The sequence below is a fragment of the Canis lupus genome, chromosome X, assembly GCF_011100685.1.
Source record: "Canis lupus familiaris isolate Mischka breed German Shepherd chromosome X, alternate assembly UU_Cfam_GSD_1.0, whole genome shotgun sequence".
NCBI lineage: Eukaryota > Metazoa > Chordata > Mammalia > Carnivora > Canidae > Canis > Canis lupus.
In genome coordinates, this window is record NC_049260.1 from 41,966,578 (window position 1) to 41,987,715 (window position 21,138).

At 49.2% G+C, this 21,138-nt stretch overlaps 2 protein-coding genes across 7 annotated transcripts; both read left to right on the forward strand.

The window, feature by feature from the left end:
• The first annotated feature begins 1,483 nt into the window (after positions 1–1,483).
• PORCN (porcupine O-acyltransferase) lies at positions 1,484–12,262 on the forward strand. 5 transcript variants are annotated; one of them, XM_038587350.1, is made up of 16 exons: positions 1,486–1,637; positions 1,952–2,066; positions 2,302–2,474; positions 3,791–3,983; positions 4,325–4,368; positions 4,750–4,931; positions 5,012–5,142; positions 5,258–5,275; positions 6,752–6,766; positions 6,864–6,989; positions 7,152–7,252; positions 8,398–8,474; positions 8,570–8,633; positions 8,745–8,830; positions 9,830–9,940; positions 11,823–12,262. In XM_038587350.1, the coding sequence occupies exons 3-16, from the start codon at positions 2,339–2,341 to the stop codon at positions 11,922–11,924; spliced, it is 1,386 nt and encodes a 461-aa protein (XP_038443278.1). In that variant the 5' UTR covers positions 1,486–1,637; positions 1,952–2,066; positions 2,302–2,338; the 3' UTR covers positions 11,925–12,262. The 5 variants fall into 5 exon arrangements, with proteins under 5 accessions (XP_038443277.1, XP_038443281.1, XP_038443279.1 ...); XM_038587349.1 differs by lacking the exon at positions 1,952–2,066 and having other exon boundaries at positions 1,484–1,637; XM_038587353.1 differs by lacking the exons at positions 1,952–2,066; positions 9,830–9,940 and having other exon boundaries at positions 1,484–1,637.
• Positions 12,263–13,217: 955 nt separating this feature from the next.
• On the forward strand, positions 13,218–17,833 carry EBP (EBP cholestenol delta-isomerase). Of its 2 annotated transcripts, XM_038587355.1 has the most exons (6): positions 13,256–13,366; positions 13,668–13,712; positions 14,292–14,610; positions 16,439–16,475; positions 16,604–16,734; positions 17,337–17,833. In XM_038587355.1, the coding sequence occupies exons 3-6, from the start codon at positions 14,310–14,312 to the stop codon at positions 17,552–17,554; spliced, it is 687 nt and encodes a 228-aa protein (XP_038443283.1). In that variant the 5' UTR covers positions 13,256–13,366; positions 13,668–13,712; positions 14,292–14,309; the 3' UTR covers positions 17,555–17,833. The 2 variants fall into 2 exon arrangements, with proteins under 2 accessions (XP_038443282.1, XP_038443283.1); XM_038587354.1 differs by lacking the exon at positions 13,668–13,712 and having other exon boundaries at positions 13,218–13,366.
• Positions 17,834–21,138: the final 3,305 nt, after the last annotated feature.

Here is a 21,138-nt window from a genome sequence, read left to right on the forward strand (position 1 = left end):
TGATAATTCAAAAATGCATGGTCTGTATTAAGGGAGAAGAATTAGTGTTTGTGCATCTGGACTATAATTATTCATCATATATATATATATATATGTTCTTGCTGTGTTAAACATTTTTCACTTGTAATACATGAATATTAATTTTATGAGTTAAATGTCTATTTAACTTTATGTTAACATCTTTTAAAGAGATAAAGCATCCATTTCTCTTCAACTGCTACTGGTATTTCCAAGCAAAGAAGTGATAATCCCCCTCTTCTGTTTAACAGAAAGGCACACTGAAGCCCAGGGAGTGGCTTGCCCAGCTTCATACTGGCAGGTATTAATCTGATTAGATCCTGTTTTCCTTAGCTCCTCAGGTCACGGTGGGGTCCAGCTTGACATGGGCTTCCTTCTCTCTTGCTACTCATGCTAAACATGCAGTATGTGCCCAATAAATGCCCCTTTGTAATAATAAACCTTTATCAGCCTAGGGACAGAGGGGAGTGTCCAGGCACTGCAGGGTAAGGAAGGTAGACAGCAGGTGTTGCATAAATCCTCAGTGTTGGTGCAGATAGAACCCAGGAGAAATCATTGTTGGGGGCACTGGAAGTGCCTTTTAAACATGCTCTCGGGATCCCTGGGTGGCTCAGCGGTTTGGCGCCTGCCTTTGGCCCAGGGCGCGATCCTGGAGACCCGGAATCGAATCCCACATCGGGCTCCCGGTGCATGGAGCCTGCTTCTCCCTCTGCCTGTGTCTCTGCCTCTCTCTCTCTCACTGTGTGCCTATCATAAATAAATAAAAAAAAATTAAAAAAAATAAACATGCCCTCTCCCGATCTATACCCTGTACTAGCCTCCCAGTTCACAGGAAACACTCTTTGCTGGGGTCACCCTCAGGCCAGGAGTGAGTCCAGTAGGGAGTAATGCAAGCATATCAGTTCTCAACGACAAGCCAAGTGCTCACGAGGAATCCCTAGGGGAAGCCCAGGCACCTAATTCCCACTCCTAGGTGACACAGTAATTATGCTTCTGGCCCGTCTCTGGGGGGTGGGCAGCCTTGGAGATTCCTTTAATTCCCTCACCGGATGGGGAAGGAGAGATCTCGATTTATTTTCCCATCTGTGAAACCAAGCGGGGGGGGGGGGGGGGGGGGTGACAAAAGTGGCCAGAAGACCTGCGCGGGTGGGCAGTTTGGCCGGGAGTGGGCTTTCCTTCTCTCTCCCCATCTTTCCCATCTCAGCTTCCACGGATTATGAATTTGACGATTTGAAAGTTTCTTCCCGGACGGCCAGGAGACCTCGCGGCGCGAACCCTCAAGGGGCTGCGACAGCCCCAAGAGGCCGGATAGGTGCCGGCGCAAACGTTCCGCGCGCCGACGTCCTCCCGCGCCCGGCTGCTCTCAACCTCCCGCTCCTCCTTCCCTCTATCCTCTGGCTCCCCTCCTCCTCCGTCCCCGCCCCTCTCCTGCCCTCTCATTGGCCGAGCTGGCCGGCCGGGCCTCCCCGGGATTTAAAGGGCCCGCTCTCCGCGCCGCCCAGGGAGCCGCAGCTGGTCCCGGCCTTGCGGCCTGCGGGGGAGGCTGCCCGGAGGAGGCGGCGACGGTGGCGGCGGCAGTGCGTCCCCGGCCCCCAGGACCGCGGCTTCCTTCCTGCCAGGTAAGTCGCCGGCAGTGCGCGTGCGGCTGCCCCGCTCCCATCCCGAGCCGGCCTCCCCGCGCGGGTCTGCAGCGCGTGTCCTGGGGCCCCCTCTCCATCACCTTTCCCACTGCTCCAATTGCTTCATCCCCTACTGCCAACTTCACCTTCCTGCAGCTCCCGGGCCTGGGCAGAGCTTTGTTGGCGCCCGCAAGAGGCCAGGTGGGGGTGAGATGGGGCGCTCAGGGGATACAGGACACCCCCCACATCTGTAGAAGAAGAGATGCACACGGCCCCCGAGTGTCACAGGATCTCCCTCTTTGCCTTCCACACAGAGTGACTCTACCTTGGAAACCACGGAGCGCCCCCCCCCATTTGATATGTGGGCCTAGAATGTACACCATTCAATTACATCGGACCCGGACTGTTCACAGCATACAAGAGACACAGGTCCTTCCTTCACCACCACAGGTCATGGGCTGTGTGTGTGCACCCAGGACACCCATCCATACACACAGTTCGTGGCTCAGTCTGATGTACCTGACATTCACACCCTCCTTCAGTCCCCTAGTACCGTATCTCCACAGGGACAGCCCCAAACTGAAAGATGAGTGTTCAAGTCCATCCTTTGAGCTGGTTCTGCCCCATGGACTTCCTGGCTCCCTCTGTGTCCCCACTTTGACAGGTCTATCCATCTGTCCATCCATCCGTGGGGGTCCGCAATGGCCACCTTCAGCCGCCAGGAATTCTTCCAGCAACTGCTACAGGGCTGTCTCCTGCCTACTGCCCAGCAGGGCCTTGACCAGATCTGGCTGCTCCTTGCCATCTGCCTCGCATGCCGCCTCCTCTGGAGGCTTGGTAAGTGCTTGCCACACTGTATGCCCCCACACCAGGCCATATCATACGTACCACATTCATCCATCCTAAGCCAACATTTTATCCTGCTGCATCTTGCCATGCCAAGCCAGACTCCAACATATCTAGCCCACCACATCCCAGCAGCCCCAGTGCCATTCCACTATACCACATTCTACTATGCCCAGCCACCCCATGCCCCACACCACATCAAGATACAGCCTGCCATGGCAAGCCACATCTTTCAGTATGCCTGGGTTCTGAGATTCTAGAAAGCTGAGGTTCTTGGATCTTGGGATCCTAAAATGTCTACATCCCAAGGTTACAAGATTTGGGGATGCTAATGTCCCAGGGCTATGGAATCCCAAAGTACCATGTTACAGGGCTTGGGCATTCTGACAAATTGAAATCCACACATTCTAGGCTTCCAAAAAGCTGGCATTATGGATTTCCAGAAGCAGGGCATAATGAGATTTCTGGATTGTAGGACTCTGGAATGTTTCCACAATCGTGGCAAGCCTATATCCAAATGACAAGATTCCAAGTTCCAAAGGTTCCCATAGGAGGCTGAGAATTTTGGAAATCTGGGATTCAAAGGTTCTCTACTTTCTTTTCTTTTCTCTTTTTTAAAGTTAATTTTTTTTGTCATCTGTACACGCAATATGGAGTTCGAACTCATGACCCGAGATCACGAGTTGCATGCTCCACCCACAGAGCCAGCTAGGCACCCCCCTCCCTATTTTCTTTTATTTTAAGTGGATGGTTTTTTTCCCCCCAGGTTCATCATTTTGAAATATTTCAAAGTTACTGAAAAGTTAAGCTGAATCATGTTACGAGCACCCATATATGCACTACCAGATTCTCCAACTGTCAACATCATGACATGTTAGCTCTATCTTTCTATCTACCTATCATCTTCCTGAATCGTGTGAAGAATGTGTTGACACTTCACCCCAAATCTTTCAGTGTGTGCCCCCAAAGAACAAGGACATCCCCCCCCAACAAGCACACCCTCAACCATCACCCCTCAAGAAATTTACTCTGGGTCCAGGAATAATTATCTAACATAAGTAGATATTCAGATTTCCCCCACGGTTCCCAAAATGTCCTTTATAGACCTTTCTTCTTAAACCCGGGCCCTGCCACCCCTCCGGCTCCCCAAGCCCCACTTCGGGCCCCCTGCAGTCTCACCACATTCCAGCCTCTAGGCCTTTGTCCATGTTGTGCCCTCTGCAGAGATGCCCTTGCTCCCTACCAGCCCACCCAACTTCCCTTTCTTGTTCTCTCTCTCTCTCTCTCTCTCTCTCTGTCACCGGAAGGGTTGCCGTCCTACCTGAAGCATGCGAGCACCGTGGCAGGTGGATTCTTTAGCCTCTACCACTTCTTCCAGCTGCACATGGTTTGGGTCGTGCTGCTCAGCCTCCTGTGCTACCTCGTGCTGTTCCTCTGCCGACATTCCTCCCATCGAGGCGTCTTCCTCTCCGTCACCATCCTCATCTACCTGCTCATGGGGTATGGGTGTGAGTCGTCATCCCCGCGCCCTCAGCAAAAGGGCCAGCGGGACCCCAGGCTACAGCTGGCGAGGCTGTCCAGGACAGGGAGGGCATAGGGTATTCCTGGAGGTGGAGGGGGGCAGGAGTCTGGGAGACTTGTTCTTTCTGGAGGCTGCGCGGGACAGGCTGGGCTTGGGCTCCCCCTGGAGGAGGGAGTCCTGGAGAATTATTCCTCCAGGAGATTGTGCAGGAAAGGTTAGGGAGGGGGATAGAACCATCTCCGCACCTTGGTTTCCCTGCTCCGTGGTCCTGAGACCATGGGAGTCATGAAGCCAAGACCACCTTTTTTTTTTTCCTTAGTGAGATGCACATGGTGGATACCGTGACATGGCACAAGATGAGAGGTAGGCAGCCCTGGCCCTCTCACCTGCCCCAGTCCTCCTGTCCTGCTCCACAGCTCCTAATGCCCCAACCCTGTCTTTCCTTCCCCACTTTTCTCCCACATCTGCCCACCCTGGTGGATGTGCAGGCCTCCGATTCCCCTTATATCCATGTCTCTCTCTCCCATGCCTTCCCCCTCCCGTCTGTCTGTCCTTTCTCCTGGCACTTGAGTAAAGGCATCTGCTTGTCCCGGGCCCACCTGCTCACCTGCCTGTCTGACACTGGGCCCACCCATCCACCCTTGTACTCCTCTTTTCCTCCCTGCTCTCCCCTGGTGCGCCCCACCCCCCCCCCACGCGGACCTGCTCTTCGCCTGTCCACTTGACTGTGGGCCCCACACATAGGGGCCCAGATGATCGTGGCCATGAAGGCGGTGTCTCTGGGCTTCGACCTGGACCGGGGCGAGGTGGGTGCGGTGCCCTCGCCCATGGAGTTCATGGGCTACCTCTACTTCGTGGGCACCATCGTCTTTGGGCCCTGGATATCCTTCCACAGCTACCTGCAGGCTGTCCAAGGCCGCCCACTGGTGAGGTCCTGGGTGGACAGGTGGGCAGGGACTGCGGGAGCCACCACGGGGCAGTGTTCATGGAGCCTTGATCCCCACAGAGCCGCCGCTGGCTGCAGAAGGTGGCCCGGAGCCTGGCGCTGGCCCTGCTGTGCCTTGTGCTGTCCACCTGTGTGGGCCCCTACCTCTTCCCATACTTCATCCCCCTCGACGGTGACCGCCTCCTTCGCAAGTGAGCACAGCCTTCAAGGCCTTTACCCAACGGTGCGGGGGTTGGGTAGGGACCTGGGGTCACCCCAGCTCTGAGCCGGTCTCTTAATTCTTCTATCTGTCTTCTGTTACTACAGCAAGAAACGCAAAGCCAGGTAAATGAGGGCAGGTGCTAAGGGCAAGTGGGGCTGACTGGGGGCTGGGGGCGCAGTCTGTGGCCGGTTTGTTCTGGGAGTCCGAGACTGTCTGACCTTCTATCCCGTGACTAGACAGAAACCGTTTGACCAAGATCGGCTCTGTGACTGTGTGACTGACTCTCCAACACAAAACTGAGTCTGGCTATCCACCCATTCCATTGTTGGGGGGGAAGTCACGTGACTACCGTGGGGAGGGACGAGTATGTATCGGTGGGTGATGCCGACCTGACTGTGACTCTGGCAAGGGGTGTCTATGGGTTGTTTGCCTGTCAGCCACTCACTCTCTTGTGGGACTGGTATTCTGGCTGTCCAGCTGTGCCACTGTCAGTGATGGGATGTGTACCTGTCACTGGATCAGATAAAGTGGGGTCATCTGAGACTGCCTGGGAATGGGTCCGAACTATAGTCTGTTGTGTGCCTATCTATGATGAATTCCGCCTGTGAGTCCGCCTTCTCTGGCTGCCTGGTGTTGTCTAGCTGAGGGGCCATGACTAAATGGGTGTCTGTGCCTGTCAGTGGGACTGACCATCCACCTCTAGCATGACTAGGATTTCATCCAAGCTGTTTGAGTTCATGACCCAGTGCCCCACTTGCTGGCCACTGATCATGTCTGATGCTGAATGAGGCTCCCAAAGGGTGGAATGGCTTGCCCAGTGTCACCCAGCTCCACAGCCAGGCATTACTCCCAGGCCTGATTCCAGAACTTACACATTTTCCTGGATGCTGGCTGTTTTTCATCATGTCTGATTGTGCAACTGAGAGGATGACTGTCTCGAGGGTAGCAGGGTACTTGGTTTGGTGGTATCTGTGCCTAAATAAAGGACTCTGGTGTGTCTTATGGTCACTGAATCCGACTGGAGAGCTATGAGGCTGGGAGTCTGATGGTGTTTGTGTCTGGCCACGAGGCTGTGTCAGTGTGTAGCACGTTGAGTTCAGGCCTCTGACAGTGTGGCTGCTGGGTCTGGATGTCTGGCCACGTGAGGCTATAGGACCATGTCATTTTTTTAAAAAGGATTTTATTTATTTATTTGAGAGAGAGAGAGAGAGGCAGTGCACGTGCACAAGAAGGATGAGGGTAGAGGGAGAAGGAGAAGCAGTCTCCCTGCTGAGCAGGGAGCCCCGCTGATGTGGGCACTCGATCCCAAGACCCCTGGGATTGTGACCTGAATCGAAGGCAGATGCTTAACCGACTGAGCCAACCCAGGTGCCCCAGGACTGTGTCACATTGCAAGGCAGCTCACACATCTGTTTGAGGCATGTGAAACTAACAGACGGTGTATGTATGCATGTGACTATCATAGTACACCTCTTTTGCTGCCATGTTTGTCTTGTCTTGTCTTGTCTTGTCTACAAACAACTCCGGCAGGCCTCCAGGTCCTCTCTGACTCTCTTTCCTTTCTCCTCTGCTGCCTTTCTGACCCCCGGGGGCCCTAGGGGCACCATGGTAAGGTGAGTCTGCAGAGTGGGGCTGGGGATGCTGACATGAGGTGGGTGTCATGCTGTGGCCTAGAAATGATCCCTCTCTCCCCTACTACTTTCTCCCCAGGTGGCTGCGAGCCTACGAGAGTGCTGTCTCCTTCCACTTCAGCAACTATTTTGTGGGCTTTCTGTCCGAGGCCACGGCCACGTTGGCAGGGGCTGGCTTCACCGAGGAGAAGGATCACCTGGAATGGTGGGGAGGGCTGGGGGGCCCCCTCTCCCACAGGGTGCTGCCTAGAGGAGCTTCAGGGAGGGGGGAGGGAGTCCCAGGGGAGGGAACAGCCAAGACAAAAGTATGGAGGTTCAATGGATGGGTGAGACCCCGAATGAATTTGCATGTCTCTTTTGCCTACAGGGACCTGACGGTATCCAAGCCACTGAACGTGGAGCTGCCCCGGTCCATGGTGGAAGTTGTCACAAGCTGGAACCTACCCATGTCTTATTGGCTAAATAACTGTGAGTCCCCAAGCCATCATTCCAAGAGAGTTGGGAGTCTTCAATCCAGGCCCTTTCCCGTTCATATAACAAACATTTACTGAGAACCTATTGTGTACTAGGCACTGGAGATACTGCAGTGACCAGAAAAAAACAAAAACAAAAACCGAAGTGCCTGCCTCTGGGGAACTGGCATTTTTGTAGGGAGAGCAGACAGTAAGAGAAAAGAAAATACAAAGTTCAAGTGGTGTCAGGTGCTATGGTTAAAAAAAGAAATGAAGCCGATAAAGATGATCTGGGAGTGTTGGCAGGAGTCCAGGGCAGGGGGAGTGTTGCAATTTTAAATAAATTAACCAGAGAAAGTCCCAGAGAGGAGGTGACATTTGAACAAAGACCTGAACAAGATGAAATATTAAGCAGTGCCAATGTGTGGGGGAGGAGTGTAACAGATGGTGGGAACAGCCAGTACAAAGGCCCTGAGGCAGCACACCTGGCACATTTGAGGAATAGGGAGGAGACCAGTGCAGTGGGAGCAGAGTGAGCAAGGGGATCAGTGGCAGGAGGTGAGGTCAGAGAGCTGACAAGGTCCTGTTCCTATAAGGCTTCACTGGCCATGGGGAGGATTTTGGCTTTTTCTCTGAGAAATGGAGCCATAGCAGGGATCTAAGCACAGGAAGACTAAGGCCTGGCTTGGGTTGTAACAGGACTTTCTGGCTGCTATGAGAGCAGATGGGAAGCAGACAAGGGTGGTGGAAGCAGTGAGGAGGCCCCTGCAGTAGTCCAAGCAAGCAATGGCAGTGGTGGCAGTGGATGTGGAGAAGAGAGGTCAGATTCTGGATAAATTCTGAAGGTGGAACTGACAGGCTTTGCCGAGAGTTTGCTTGTGGGGATGGAGGGAGGGCAGCGCAAGGGTGATTCTAGATTTTGTCCCTGAGGAACTGTAAGAGTAGAGTTGACATTGGCTGAACTTGAGGACACTATAGGAGGAGCAGGTTGGGTGGGAAGATCAGGAGGTAAGTTTTGGACATGTGTAGTTTGAGGCCATTATAAAGATTTTTGTTCTGGGGGGCTCCAACAGGTTGTGGGTTCCTTGCTTTGCCCTATAGCCCCCCAGGAAGGGCAGAGGGGATGCCAAGAGACTCTTGACCTGCATCTCCCCCTTCCAGATGTTTTCAAGAATGCTCTACGCCTGGGGACCTTCTCAGCCGTGCTGGTCACCTACGCAGCCAGTGCCCTCCTGCACGTGAGCTGGGCAGAGCGGGACGTGGGGTTGGGAGAGCTGGACAGGGTTGGCAGGGCCTCCTCCTTATTCACCTCCTTGCCCCCTGGGCCTTCCAGGGCTTCAGCTTCCATTTGGCTGCGGTGCTGCTGTCCCTGGCATTTATCACTTATGTGGAACATGGTGAGTGCAGAACGCAACCCAGCAGATGGGATGGAAGGTAGGGGCAGGGCTAGAACCACTATCGCCTGAGGCTAACCTGACCACCCCCTTACCTCCTGGCCCCTGCCCTAGTCCTCCGGAAGCGCCTGGCTCGGATCCTCAGTGCCTGCGTCTTGTCGAAACGATGCCCACCGAACTGTTCGCACCAGCATCGCTTGGTGAGGGTTCAGCCCGGTCAACCTTATGCCCAATACTCCCCCTCAAAAATGTTACTTTGGGGTGCCCAGCTTCCTCTTCTGGTGCCTGAGCCATCCCCGGAACCTCACTTCTATTCACTGGCACCCATTTCTTTCACATTTATCAAGCACCTGCTGTATACACACCTGGCATTTGTTCCCCACCCCACCCCCCGTGAACATTTATTGAGCACCTGCTGGCATCAGGCACTGCTCTAGGCCTCAGAGACACAGTGGTAAACAAAACAGTTTGTCCCTATGGGACAAACATTTTAACAGATGAGACCGTACATGTGTAAAGAGTCAGTAAAGTATAATAGTTTTTTTGGATTGTGATTAATGCCAAGGAGAAAAGACATAAGGGAAAGGGCAGGAAGTATGGAGGGGGGTGAGTGGTTTCAATTTTGAATAGGGAGATTGACTTTTGAGTTCTTTAACTGAAGGAGATGGGGAAGAGAAGCGTTCCAGGCAAGGAGAGAACAAGCGGTGTAAACGCTCTGAGATGGGAGAGAGCCTGGAATATTTGTCGAACAAGGAGACCAGCATGGCTTTAACAGCCAAGCAAGAAGGGGAGAGTGGTGGGTTCTCTGGGTCATGGTGGGGATTTGTTCTTTTCATTGTCTGCAATGAGAAATCCTGGGCCACCTCAGATAATCTCTCCCACCCAGCAACTGATGTTTATCACCATAAACCCCCAATGCAAGCCACTCCATTCTTCCTCCTCTGCCTGAACATTCACATCTCCCTACCCCAGATGCAGATGCCCTCACGCTAATAGTACCCTCATCCTTGAATACCTCTTGAGCACCCATGGGAAGATCCAAACCATTTTTCCTACCACAGGGGGTGCCCTGTGCCCTGGATGTCCTGATTCCTGGGACCCACTGTGCCTTGTGCATTTACCTGGGCTCCCCTGCCCAGGTGGGGCTGGGGTACAGTGAGCAGATCCAGCTGCCAAGCATATCCATCTGTCCCCCACAGGGCCTGGGGGTACGAGTCTTAAACCTGCTCTTTGGGGCCCTGGCCATCTTCCACCTGGCCTACCTGGGCTCCCTGTTTGATGTCGATGTGGATGACACCACAGAGGAGCAGGTGAGGTGGGACCCTGGGCTGGAGGTTACTTAGGGATGTGCTTCCTGCTCATGGGAACCATGAGAACAAAGGTGAAGAGGCCGAGGCATTGAGGATCTCGTGTCACGTGTCTAGCTTGTGAAGCTAGTGTTCCTTGGTCCTTCTTTCCCATGGCCCTTCTGGTTGATTTGTCCTGTTAGGGCTTTTATTAGAGTGAAATGTGCAAACTATGGTTTTTATTTTTACTTATAAAATTTATGTTATAGAGATGGAGTGAAAAATCCAGGTTTTAACTTTTCAAAATATTTTATTTATTTGAGAGAGAGAGAGAGAGAGAACATGAGTAGGGGGAGGGGCAGTGGGTGAGGGAGAAGCCGGCTCCCTGCCAAGCAAGGAACCCGACTCCACTCTGGGCTCCACTTGGGGCTCCATCCCAGGACCCCAGAATCATGACCTGAGGTGAAGGCAGCCTCTTAACCGATTGAGCCACCCAAAGGGCCCCAGGTTTTACTTTAAAAAAAAATTAATTCTTTCACCATATATTTATTTAGGTAGAATTCACAAAGTTTCTTTCTCCTTTAATTAAAGAAGTATTTTTACTCAGGTCAAGTGTGCAAACTCTGGATTCTGCTTTAAAAATGTACATTAAAATCTATATACTATTTTTATTCATGTGGAGTATGCATATTCTAGATTTTCCTCCTTTCTAAAGGAAAGACAATTTTAAAAATACTGTTTCTTCCTCTGGCTCCTGCAGGATCCAGGTTTTGCTTCTCTTTTAGTTGAATTTTTTATTTTTAATTGAAAATAAAACTTTTATTTCATAGTTTGTCATTAAAAACAATTTTTAATCTTCACTCAGGTTGAGTGTGCAAAATCTGGGTTTTATTTTTATTAAGACATTTAAAAATAGTTAATGCACATATCACAAAGTTCAAAAACAAAACAGTATCCAAGATTTTCAGGGAAAAGTCTTGCTCCTACTGTCTACTTCCTGCCCTCTTACAGGTAACTACTTTTATTCATCTTATTAAAATATCCTTTTAAAGTGTAAGCTCAATAAACAAATATAAATATATATTTTAATTCCCTTCCCCACCCCAGTTTTTATCCTAAGGTGACTCATGAATGGTACTGTTCTGCATGTCACTTTTTTCACATAATAATTCTTGAAAATCTTCCACATAAGTATGTGGCATGTCCTCATTCATTTGTTTCCATTGCGAGGATATGACAACATCACACAGTGTAGTTTGTCCCTTGTCACTGAACACCCAGATGATTTCCAGCCCTTTCCTATTGCAAGTGGTGCTGCAGCAAGTAACAATACCCTTGTACCCATTGTGGATTCACACAGGTGCAGTCAAAACTATAGGATCTATCCTTGATAGTTACAATGGAGAAGTTACCTTTTTGCCTCCCTCCAGCAATGTGTGACCATACCTGTCGCCCTACCGACAGAGTGCCTCTCAGATTTCCTGGATATGTTTGCCGGGTTGAGAGGAAGAAAATTAGGAATGAGGCTAAGTATCTTTTCATATGTTTAAGAGCCACTGGGGTTTTATACTCAGTGAAAATGGCATACTCCCCTCCTTTGCCAGTTTTTTTTATTCTTTTTGAAAAATCAATTCCTAGAAGCTCCTTCTGTATTAGGGAGAATACTGGTCAGAGAGTGGAATTGCCTTGTTTTGTTTTTAAAATAATTTTGAAAGAAAAAGAAAACATGAAAGAAAAAAAACCCCACCTAAATCTGCTTATCTTTCATACGTACCCAGTCTCTTCTCTGGAGCCTCACCTAGGGTGACCATGGAGTCACAGAACTGTCCTTGAGCAAAGGATGGGTTTTCCTGAGGCCTTTTTTTGTTCTTGCCAAGTGGGACTGTCACCTCTTTCTCTCCCACAGGGCTACGGCATGGCATACACTGTCCACAAGTGGTCAGAGCTCAGCTGGGCCAGTCACTGGGTCACTTTTGGATGTTGGATCTTCTATCGTCTCATAGGCTGAGGCACCCCTGTGGACCCACATAGCTTCCTCAAGATTCCTCCTCAGGGTGCCAGCCCTGATGGGAGATGAGGGAAGGCCCTATCTCTAAGTCTTGACCCCTCTCCATCCTTGATCCCCCTGACACCCCTACACACACACACACACACACACACACACAATTTCCATGCCTGTCGATCCCCACTACACCACAAGGCGGGAAGGGGGTGGTCCCTGCTGGGGCCTAGAGATGGAGGATGCTTGGGGAAGCAGAGAGGGGTAGATCCAGGGCCTCCCCGCCTTCCTTCTCCCTTTTTATATACAGTTTGTTATTGTCAAATAAAAGTAGGAAAGATACAAAAGGCTCTTTCTTCACTGCTCAGTGGGGAATAGGATCGACTGAGGAATGGGCACAGTATGGATAAAGGTTTAGAAATTGGAAATCATTAAGAGGGAGCAGGTTGTGATCACTTCCTGGTTAATTTGTTATTGCTCAGTTTTGGATGATGAGCCTGAGGACTGCACAGCTTGATTTCAGTGGAGCTAGGACAGACTAGATAATTGGATGGGGCGCTGGGAAGCTGATAGTTACTGGCTGAAAAACTGATTGGTTATTCTGACTAGGACGGGGAGGGAGAAAGCAAGACAGATGAAGAGTTCATGCTTATTGGTCCTTAGGACTGAAGCTTGTGGGTTCCTGTTTGTTAGGATAGGTCTGGGTTCTGATTGATTGCCCGGCCTGGGGTGCCTGCTGGCTTAAGAGTTAGGGAGTCGGGATTGCCTCTTCAGAGTTGGCAAAGGCAGACCGGGGGGTCTCAATGACAAATGGCCAGCAAGGCTGAGGAGCCTGGGTTTTGACAAGTTCTTCTGACTTTATAAGTCGGGAGAGGTGGAGATGGCCGCTGAGAAGCTCTGAGCGCCGAGGGAGAGGAGAGAGGCAGTGTACAAGATGTGCTCTGCCTGTCGTATTAAGTTTTTTTTTGCTGGTTCGGGCATTAGGATTGAAGACCGGTCCAGGAACTCATTGATTGCTCTGCCTAAAAAACGAGGGCAAAGGTGAGCGAACCCAAAGCAATGCTGACTCAACAGTAGATGAGGAGGATAAACACCCGGTTTCCGATAAGACTGACAATGGGATAGGGGAAATCAAAGCCACGACTCGCAGCAGACCCGGCTCAGCCCGAAAACGCCCACCAACCTCGGCGGGTCCCACCCTTCCTGCAGCTCCTGACTGGGCTTCAACCAACAGCGAAAATGGCACCACGCACGGGGGTGGGGCCGGCGGCACACAGGGAGCTCCTATTGGTTAGGAACGGCACTGGCCGCCTTCTCAGCCCCTCCATTGGCCAGCTCCGTAAGGTGAGGAACCTGTGAGGGGGTGAGTCGGGACGAGGGATTTTACGCAGCCAGCAAGCTAACTTAGATCCGGGAGTGTGTGAGAGAGGCTGCCGCGACCGCGCCGCCGGGTGAGTGTCCTCCGCTCAGCCTACCACTCCGTCCCCTAGCTCGCTACTGCTAAACAGCCGGCCCTCGGCGCCTGTGCGAGACCCTTCCCGCCGCCCCCCAAACGCGGGCGCGCCCCACACACTCCCACACTCCCAGTCTCCCACCGCCCACCGAACGCGCCTGCGTGAGACACCCCTCCACCCCCGCCAACCGCGCGGTTGCCCAGACGACAGAAGATCTGCCTTCTCATTGGACAGCTAGCCTAGAGGCTTCTAGTCCTAATTGGTGGTCTCTGTGTTTGACCCTCGTTTTCCTGTTTAGACCTATGCACGGGACCCCTGCCTTCCGCTTCCCTCTTCCTCGCAGGTTGGTGGCCTTACGGGCGATTTCAGGAAGGGTCTGGCTCTCCATACACTGAACTCGGGGGTTGTAATTCTGATTAGTTTTCTCTCTTCTGTCCTGCAGTTTCCAGGACTATGGGGAGGGGATAGATTTCTGTTGAAAGATGCTAAACCCTGACCCCTGCAGTGTAGCCCAGCCTGATCTCTGTGTCTCCCCCAGCCGACTGTGACCCCGGAGGGCGGGGACCACGCCAGGCTCCTTTGTCCCCTCTATCAGGGTATGACCAATGAGGGCAGGGACCAGGCCTGGTACCTTTATATTCTCCAGCAAACTATGACCCCCGAGGGCTAGAATGTGGCCTGGTTCCTGTGTCTTCCATATCACAGGACTCCTAGAGGACTGAAACAGCCTTATGGTGATGATTTTAAAACTGCATATAATTGGACTATTTTTAATACAGTGTATTCACTGATAATTTTAGTCCATTTACATTTATTGCGATAATAAACTATTTGGATTTGATTTTATGATCTCATTGTGTGCTTTCTATATTTGTTCAAGTTCTCTATTTTTTTTTTCTCCTTTCTGCTTATCCACACACAGCCATCAGCCTACAAAGACATGACCACCAATGCCAGCCCCTTGCACCCATATTGGCCTCGGCACTTGAGGCTGGACAACTTTGTGCCTAACGACTGCCCCACGTGGCATCTCCTGGCCGGCCTCTTCTCTGTCTCTGGGGTCTTGGTTGTGACCACATGGCTGTTGTCAGGTCGTGCTGCGGTCATCCCCCTGGGGACGTGGCGGCGATTGTCCCTGTGCTGGTTTGCAGTGTGTGGGTTCATTCACATGGTGATTGAGGGCTGGTTCAGCCTTTATCACGAAGATCTTCTTGGAGACCAAGCTTTCTTGTCCCAACTCTGTGAGTCCTGAGTTCTTTGATGTGCTGTGGGAGGGGTTTTTCTGGACAGGGATTGGCTTAGATATTCATCCACCCACCAACTCTAACATTAATTTATTTTACAAATTTATTTAACTTTTTTGTTGGATGTATATTCACATGGGTCAAAAAAACAAACCATTTAAAGAGATGTGCAGTGAAAATCTACCTTCTGTCCACCAAGTTTCTGTAGTTATTAATCAATGTTAATAATTGTGTATGTTTTCTTCCAGGGTTTATTTACACAAAAATTATACAGATAAGCCTCAGTTTGCTATTGTAAAAGAGGGATAACAGTAATACCCAAATATATGTAAGTCACTTAGAACAGTGTTGGCAGGGGTGTCTGGGTGGCACAGTTGGTTAAGTGTCTGACTCTTGGTTTCGGCTCAGGTCGAGATCTTGGGGTCACAGGAGATCAAGCCCTGCATCAGGCTCTGAGCTCAACACAGAGTCCGCTTGAGATTCCTGATGCACAACGTGCTTGCTCTCTTTCTCTCTCCTTCAAATAAATAAATAAATAAATAAATAAATCTTAAAAAGAAAGACTTTCAGAACAGTGTTGGCAGACAGTAGATGCAATAACTGTTTATCATCATCCTCATCATCGTTTTTCCCCCTGCTGTATAAACATATGGTAATATGGTATATACACTTCTGAATTTTGCTTTTTTAAAATGAGGTCATGCCTCATCAGCTCACAAAAGGCTTTCAAAGCATAGATGTTACAGAATTATTTGACTTGTCCAGTATTTATGAGTATTTCCCACCAGTCTTTTGCTATTGCAAATTTATTCCCTTTTGGCCTCATGAGTAAAACTGCCATTCTTATATAACACCTTGATCTAACACAAGTCTGTGTGGAGACCTGCTTTCATTTCTCTTGGGTAAATATGGAAGAGAATAATGGTAGATGTGTGTCTAACTTTATGAAAAACTGCCAAACTATTTTTAAAATTGGCGGCACCGTGTTATTCTCCCAACAACAGCATGTGGGAGTTCTAGTTCCTTCACATCCTTGCGGACACTTGGTATGGTCAGGTGTTTTCTCAGTTTTAGTCCTAGTGGATGCGAGTGATATCTCGTTATGGTTTCATTTTGCTTTTTCTTTTTTTTAAGATTTTTATTTATTTATTTGAGAGAGAGAGAGCAAGCATAAGCGGGGGAGGAGGAGAGGGAGAAACAGACTCCAGCTGAGCAGGGAGCCCAATGCAGGGCTTCATCCTGGGACCCTGGAATCATGACCTGAGCTGAAGGCAGACACTCAACCAACTGAGCCACCCAGGCTCCCCTTAATTTGCTTTTTCTTAATGACTAATCAAAGTTTTGAGCATGTTTCATGTTTATTGACCATTTGGGAATCCTTTTTTGTGAAGAACCCATTCTTGTCTCTTGCCTATTTTTATATTGGGTGGTCTTTTTATTAATTCTCTGCTCATTCTTTCATTCACTCATCTGTTCACCTTTGTGCTTGCTCACTCACTTGCTTGTGCGTGCTCTCTCTTATACTCACTGACTCACTCACTCATTGGCTACTTCACACACCCCATCACCTACACTTCCCTTCTTTTATTCCACATTTATTGAACACCAGACAATCATAGCATTACTTATTGTTCTGTGAGGTTTGTACACATTATCTTGAGTACATCTGTCCACCTTAGAATCCAGACAGCTACCCCATTTCACAGATGAGGACACTGAGGCATGGAGAGGTTATAAAGCCCACCTTACATGGGCCCTCAGCTCTCACAAGTCTGAGTTCCTTTTCTTACCTTTATTCCTCATGTATGTCTCTTATCTTTTTCAGGGAAAGAGTATGCCAAGGGAGACAGCCGATACATCCTGTAAGTGTTTGCCTCCATCAAGGAAGACCTGCACTGATTTAGGGTGGTTGTGAGTCAGGGAACACTAATGGGGTGCCCTGTGGGTAGAGCACAGTGATGCCAGTGTCCCCCAATCCTTTCTCCCACAGGAGTGACAACTTTACGATATGCATGGAGACCATCACAGCTTGCCTTTGGGGACCACTTAGCCTGTGGGTGGTGATTGCCTTTCTCCGCCAGCAGCCCCTGCGCTTCATCTTACAACTTGTGGTCTCTGTGGGTGAGGAGAGGGCCCACACTGGGTGCTGGAGGGCCTGATGAGGGAATCCACATATACAGGGGCATCCCTGCAGGGTACATCTCTCAATTGTGCCTATCTGGGGCTGAGTCAGGCTGAAAGATGTCCTCCTAAGGTTTTGGAAAGCCATGACCATCTCAGTCTGTGTTCTCAAGTGGGAAGGGTTCATTTCTCCTCCTTCATCACAGCATTCCCTGTGAAGGTTATATGAGGTGGCAGGGAGCCCCTGGATCCTCCAGGATTAGGATTCTGAGCTCAATCTGATAATCAGTCCTTTTGTGTTCTTAAATTGCTAGCTTTCTTTTAGTTCTGGAATCCTGAGCTGTCTTGAATTAAGGATTTGGGGTTTCCTTAAGTTCTGGAGATAGGACCTCTCCTGAGTTCAGAAATTTTTGGCTTCTGATTTCTGGAATTCTCACTTTTCTAATTCTTCAAATTTTCAGCTATGTGATTTCAGAATTCTTAGCTCTTGAAATTTGAGAATCCTGGGCTCTGAGACCTTAACAATGATGATGACTTAGAAAATGCCTTGGAATAGCTTTTCCTCCTCACTGGGTTTCTCCTTCCCCTTCTGCCTCCCACAGGTCAGATCTATGGGGATGTGCTCTATTTCCTAACAGAGCACCGGGACGGATTCCAGCATGGGGAGGTGGGCCACCCGCTCTACTTCTGGTTTTACTTTGTCTTCATGAACGGCTTGTGGCTGGTGCTACCTGGAATCCTCGTGCTAGATTCTGTAAAGCAGCTTGCTCATGCCCAGAGCGTGCTGGATGCCAAAGGCACAAAAGCCAAGAGCAAGTAGAACTAATCAGTAGTAAGCTGGGCTTGAACATTGGCTGATGAGGAACCCTCCACCAGGAAGAAGAATCCAGTCCATACTCCCACAGGTCGGAGGAACAAAGCAAATTGATCTGTCAAACTCAAGCTAATGGGTAAGGACCAGAAGGACCAAAGGCAGGGGCAAGAAAGGAGTTGTGTGGAGCTACTGCCAGGAGCCACTGGGACAAAGGTGCAGAAGAACCTAGGAGGGCCATGATGGTGGCAGTTTTTAAAATCAGGAAATAAAAGATCTTGACCCTAACACTGACAAATTTGTAATTACTAACCCCAGAGATGCCCTATGACTGACCTCACAAGCCCTTCCCTCACTCATTTCACAGACCACCATTCTCTCAGCCATAGACCACCCCCATTACCATTACTTAGACCTCCAATCTATAACATCACAAACCCCCTATCACTGACCCCGTAGATTCCCGTGATGACCAATTAGATCCATGAGACACCCATTATCTCTTTTAAGAAGTGATGATCCACTTGGTGTTCTCTCCAGAACACACTTTCATTTTTTGCAATATGGGCAGGCTGAGAACTTTCCAAATCTAAGTTTTTCAATTTATTCAGCCTCTCGTGTCCTGATCAGGCACCCCACAGATACCCCATCAAGAACTCCACAGATCTTTCCTCACTCACCTCAGACTTCCCCATTACTCATTCCAAAACTCCACCATCACTCACCTCAGAGACCCCACAAAACTCACACAAGACTGATCACTCACTTCACATACCCCAGTCACATACCCTACAACCCCCTGACTCACCCCATAGACCCCCACATCATGTATCACACAGACCCTCCCACTCTTCCCACAAATCCCCCATCATTGACCTCATAGGCTGTCATTACCTAACCTATAGACCCCCATAACTCACCTTGCAGAATTTATTACCTCATACCCCACAGGTCCCCAATTATCCCATAGCTCTTCCATTGTTCCCATTGCTCACCTACATCCTGTCATCCCACTGACCTCCTATCATGTAGCCACAGATTCCCATCATTTACCCAATAGATAACTCTCTCTCTATAGACCCACCCCATCACTCTTCCCAAAGTCTGTCTCTGTCATTAACCTCATAGACCTTGAGTCATAAGACAAATGGGCACTTGAGGAATTTTGAGGAGATGACAAAGAATGAAAACACTGTAGATACCTGTAGACTGCCTGCAGTATAGCTTTTGAGAAATGCTTCACTGTTCAAGCCAAAGCCAGGCACAGCCCATCTTCTGTCCATTACACTTACTCTCCATGCCACTTACTATCCCTTTGACCTTGAGCATGTTTCTCCCTGACCTTCAGTGCTCTCCTCTGTAAAATTCTTTTCTTTTATTTTTTTTAAGATCTTATTTATTCATTCATGAGAGACACAGAGACAGAGGGGCAGAGACACAGGCAGAGAGAGAAGCAGGCTCCATGCAGAGAGCCCGATGTGGGACTTGATCCTGTGCCCCAGGATCACACCCTGGGCGGAAGGCAGGCACTAAACTGCTGAACCACCCAGGCATCCCTCATCTGTAAAATTCTAATAATAGTACCTACCTCATTGGGTTTTTATGCAGATTCAATGAATTAATATATGTAGACTATCTGGCATACACTTTGTATTTGTTGAATGGAAGAATAAATAAATGAAAGAGAAAGTTTTCCCAGGACTATGAAAAGGACCTCTTTTTTTTATCTCCTTGCTTCCAGTAGTATCTTTCCATCCAAGGCTCTCTCCACAACCAAGACAGGCATCTGACCACATCATACCCCCATTTAAAACCTGTGCTCATAAAATAAAATAAATAAAATAAAATAAAATAAAATAAATAAAATAAAAATAAATAAAATAAAACCTGTGCTCTTGGGACGCCTGGGTGGCTCAGCGGTTGAGCATCTGCCTTCGGCTCAGGTTGTGATTCTGGGGTCTGGGATTAAGTCCCGTGTTGGGTTCCTTTCGGGGAGCCTGCTTCTCCCTCTGCCTGTGTCTCTGCCTCTCTGTGTATCTCTCACGAATAAATAAAATATTTTTTAAAAATAAACAAAACCTCTGCTCCAATGCCATCAGGATTGAACTCCAGAATCCAGACTACTGTTTTACTCATCCCACCCTATGATAATTTTAATGAGAAGCACATTCTCAAATTCCTTATTTCAGAAAATCCAGCAGAGCCATAAGAAGTAAAGATTTTTACTCAAGCGCATGGGTCAAAAGATATGTGCCAAAAACCTTTCTTTGGTTTTCAAAAAAAAAAAAAAACTCCATTATTTATACCTTCTAGGAAATTGACAACTATCTAATATTAAAACCAAGGAAACTATTTATTTAAGAAGATAGCAAAATAGGGATGGCTGGGTGGCTCAGCAGTTGAGCATCTGCCTTTGGCTCAGGGCGTGATCCTGGGGTCCTGGGATCGAATCCCACATCAGGCTCCCTGCATGGAGCCTGCTTCTCCCTCTGCCTGTGTCTCTGCCACTCTCTGTTCCTCTCATGAACAAAGTCTTTAGGAAAAAAAAAGAAGATACCAAAATAGGGGCGCCTGGGTGGTTCAGTGGGTTAAGTGTCTACCTTCAGCTCAGGTCCTAATCCCTGCGTCCTGGAATCAAGCCCCACATGGGGCTCCTTGCTCACTGGAGAGTCTGCTTCTCCCTCTCCCTCTGCCCCTCCACTCCCTTCGTTTTCTCTCTCTCTCTCTCTCTCTCAAATAAATAAATAAAATCTTTTTTTAAAAAGATACCACAATAGAATTGCAGACTTTTCTAAAAAGTTAAGAGTAGCATTCATACAACACTGCAACAATAACAAGTCCAGGCATCTTACAGGACTTCTTTGTTAGAAATTACACTGGTAAGGGCAGTCTGTATTTTGTCCAAACCAGATGGATGTGCAATGAAGTGAAAAGAATGCCTTCATGTATTTTGATTTGAGGAGTCTAAAATATGTTCATTCAGCAGATATTAGTGGACACACACTGTTTAATAACAGGACTGACTTCAACGTGTTGCGAGGATTAAATAAAATGAAGGCAAACTTAAAAAGCTAGGACCTCCAGAGAGTGTAAAAACAGCTTTTTTGGTAAGTTATTTATTGAAATATGCAGATAAAAACTGCATAAGTCACAAATGAACAGCTCCATGAATTTTCACATGGTGTAAACTATTTTAAAAAGATTCTGGAAAAAGGATTATTTTTCCATTCAGCCGACTTGAAGCGAGGCCTACAGGCGGTTTGAAATACATGACATCACCTGCTAAGCAGATGCGCGAGGCGAGTGGGGCGGGGCGTGGAGACTGACGTCACCGCACAGCAGCTTCTTTTCCCCGCCCACTTCTCTCGCCAGAATAGATTGTCTCTGTTACATGCGAGCGAATCCGGAAGTGAACTGCCCAAAAAACCGAACCGTAGGCGGGGGGAGGTGGGACCTCAGAAGGCGCCTGCGCACGGCTGAAAATGAGGCACAATGCTCAGGTTTTGGAGGCGGGACACTTGGCAACAGCATCTGAAGCGCATGCGTAGAGGCCATCTCCACCCTGTGCTTGGTGGGAGGGGCAGTGGGGGGGC

Coding starts and splice junctions, on each gene's coding strand:
- PORCN (XM_038587349.1), top strand. CDS start 2,339: ATGGCCACCTTCAGCCGCCAGGAATTCTTCCAGCAACTGCTACAGGGC. Junction 4,369..4,749: donor GACATGGCACAAGATGAGAG/GTAGGCAGCCCT, acceptor CCCCACACATAG/GGGCCCAGATGATCGTGGCC. Junction 4,932..5,011: donor CTGTCCAAGGCCGCCCACTG/GTGAGGTCCTGG, acceptor TGATCCCCACAG/AGCCGCCGCTGGCTGCAGAA.
- EBP (XM_038587354.1), top strand. CDS start 14,310: ATGACCACCAATGCCAGCCCCTTGCACCCATATTGGCCTCGGCACTTG. Junction 14,611..16,438: donor AGCTTTCTTGTCCCAACTCT/GTGAGTCCTGAG, acceptor TATCTTTTTCAG/GGAAAGAGTATGCCAAGGGA. Junction 16,476..16,603: donor GGAGACAGCCGATACATCCT/GTAAGTGTTTGC, acceptor TTTCTCCCACAG/GAGTGACAACTTTACGATAT.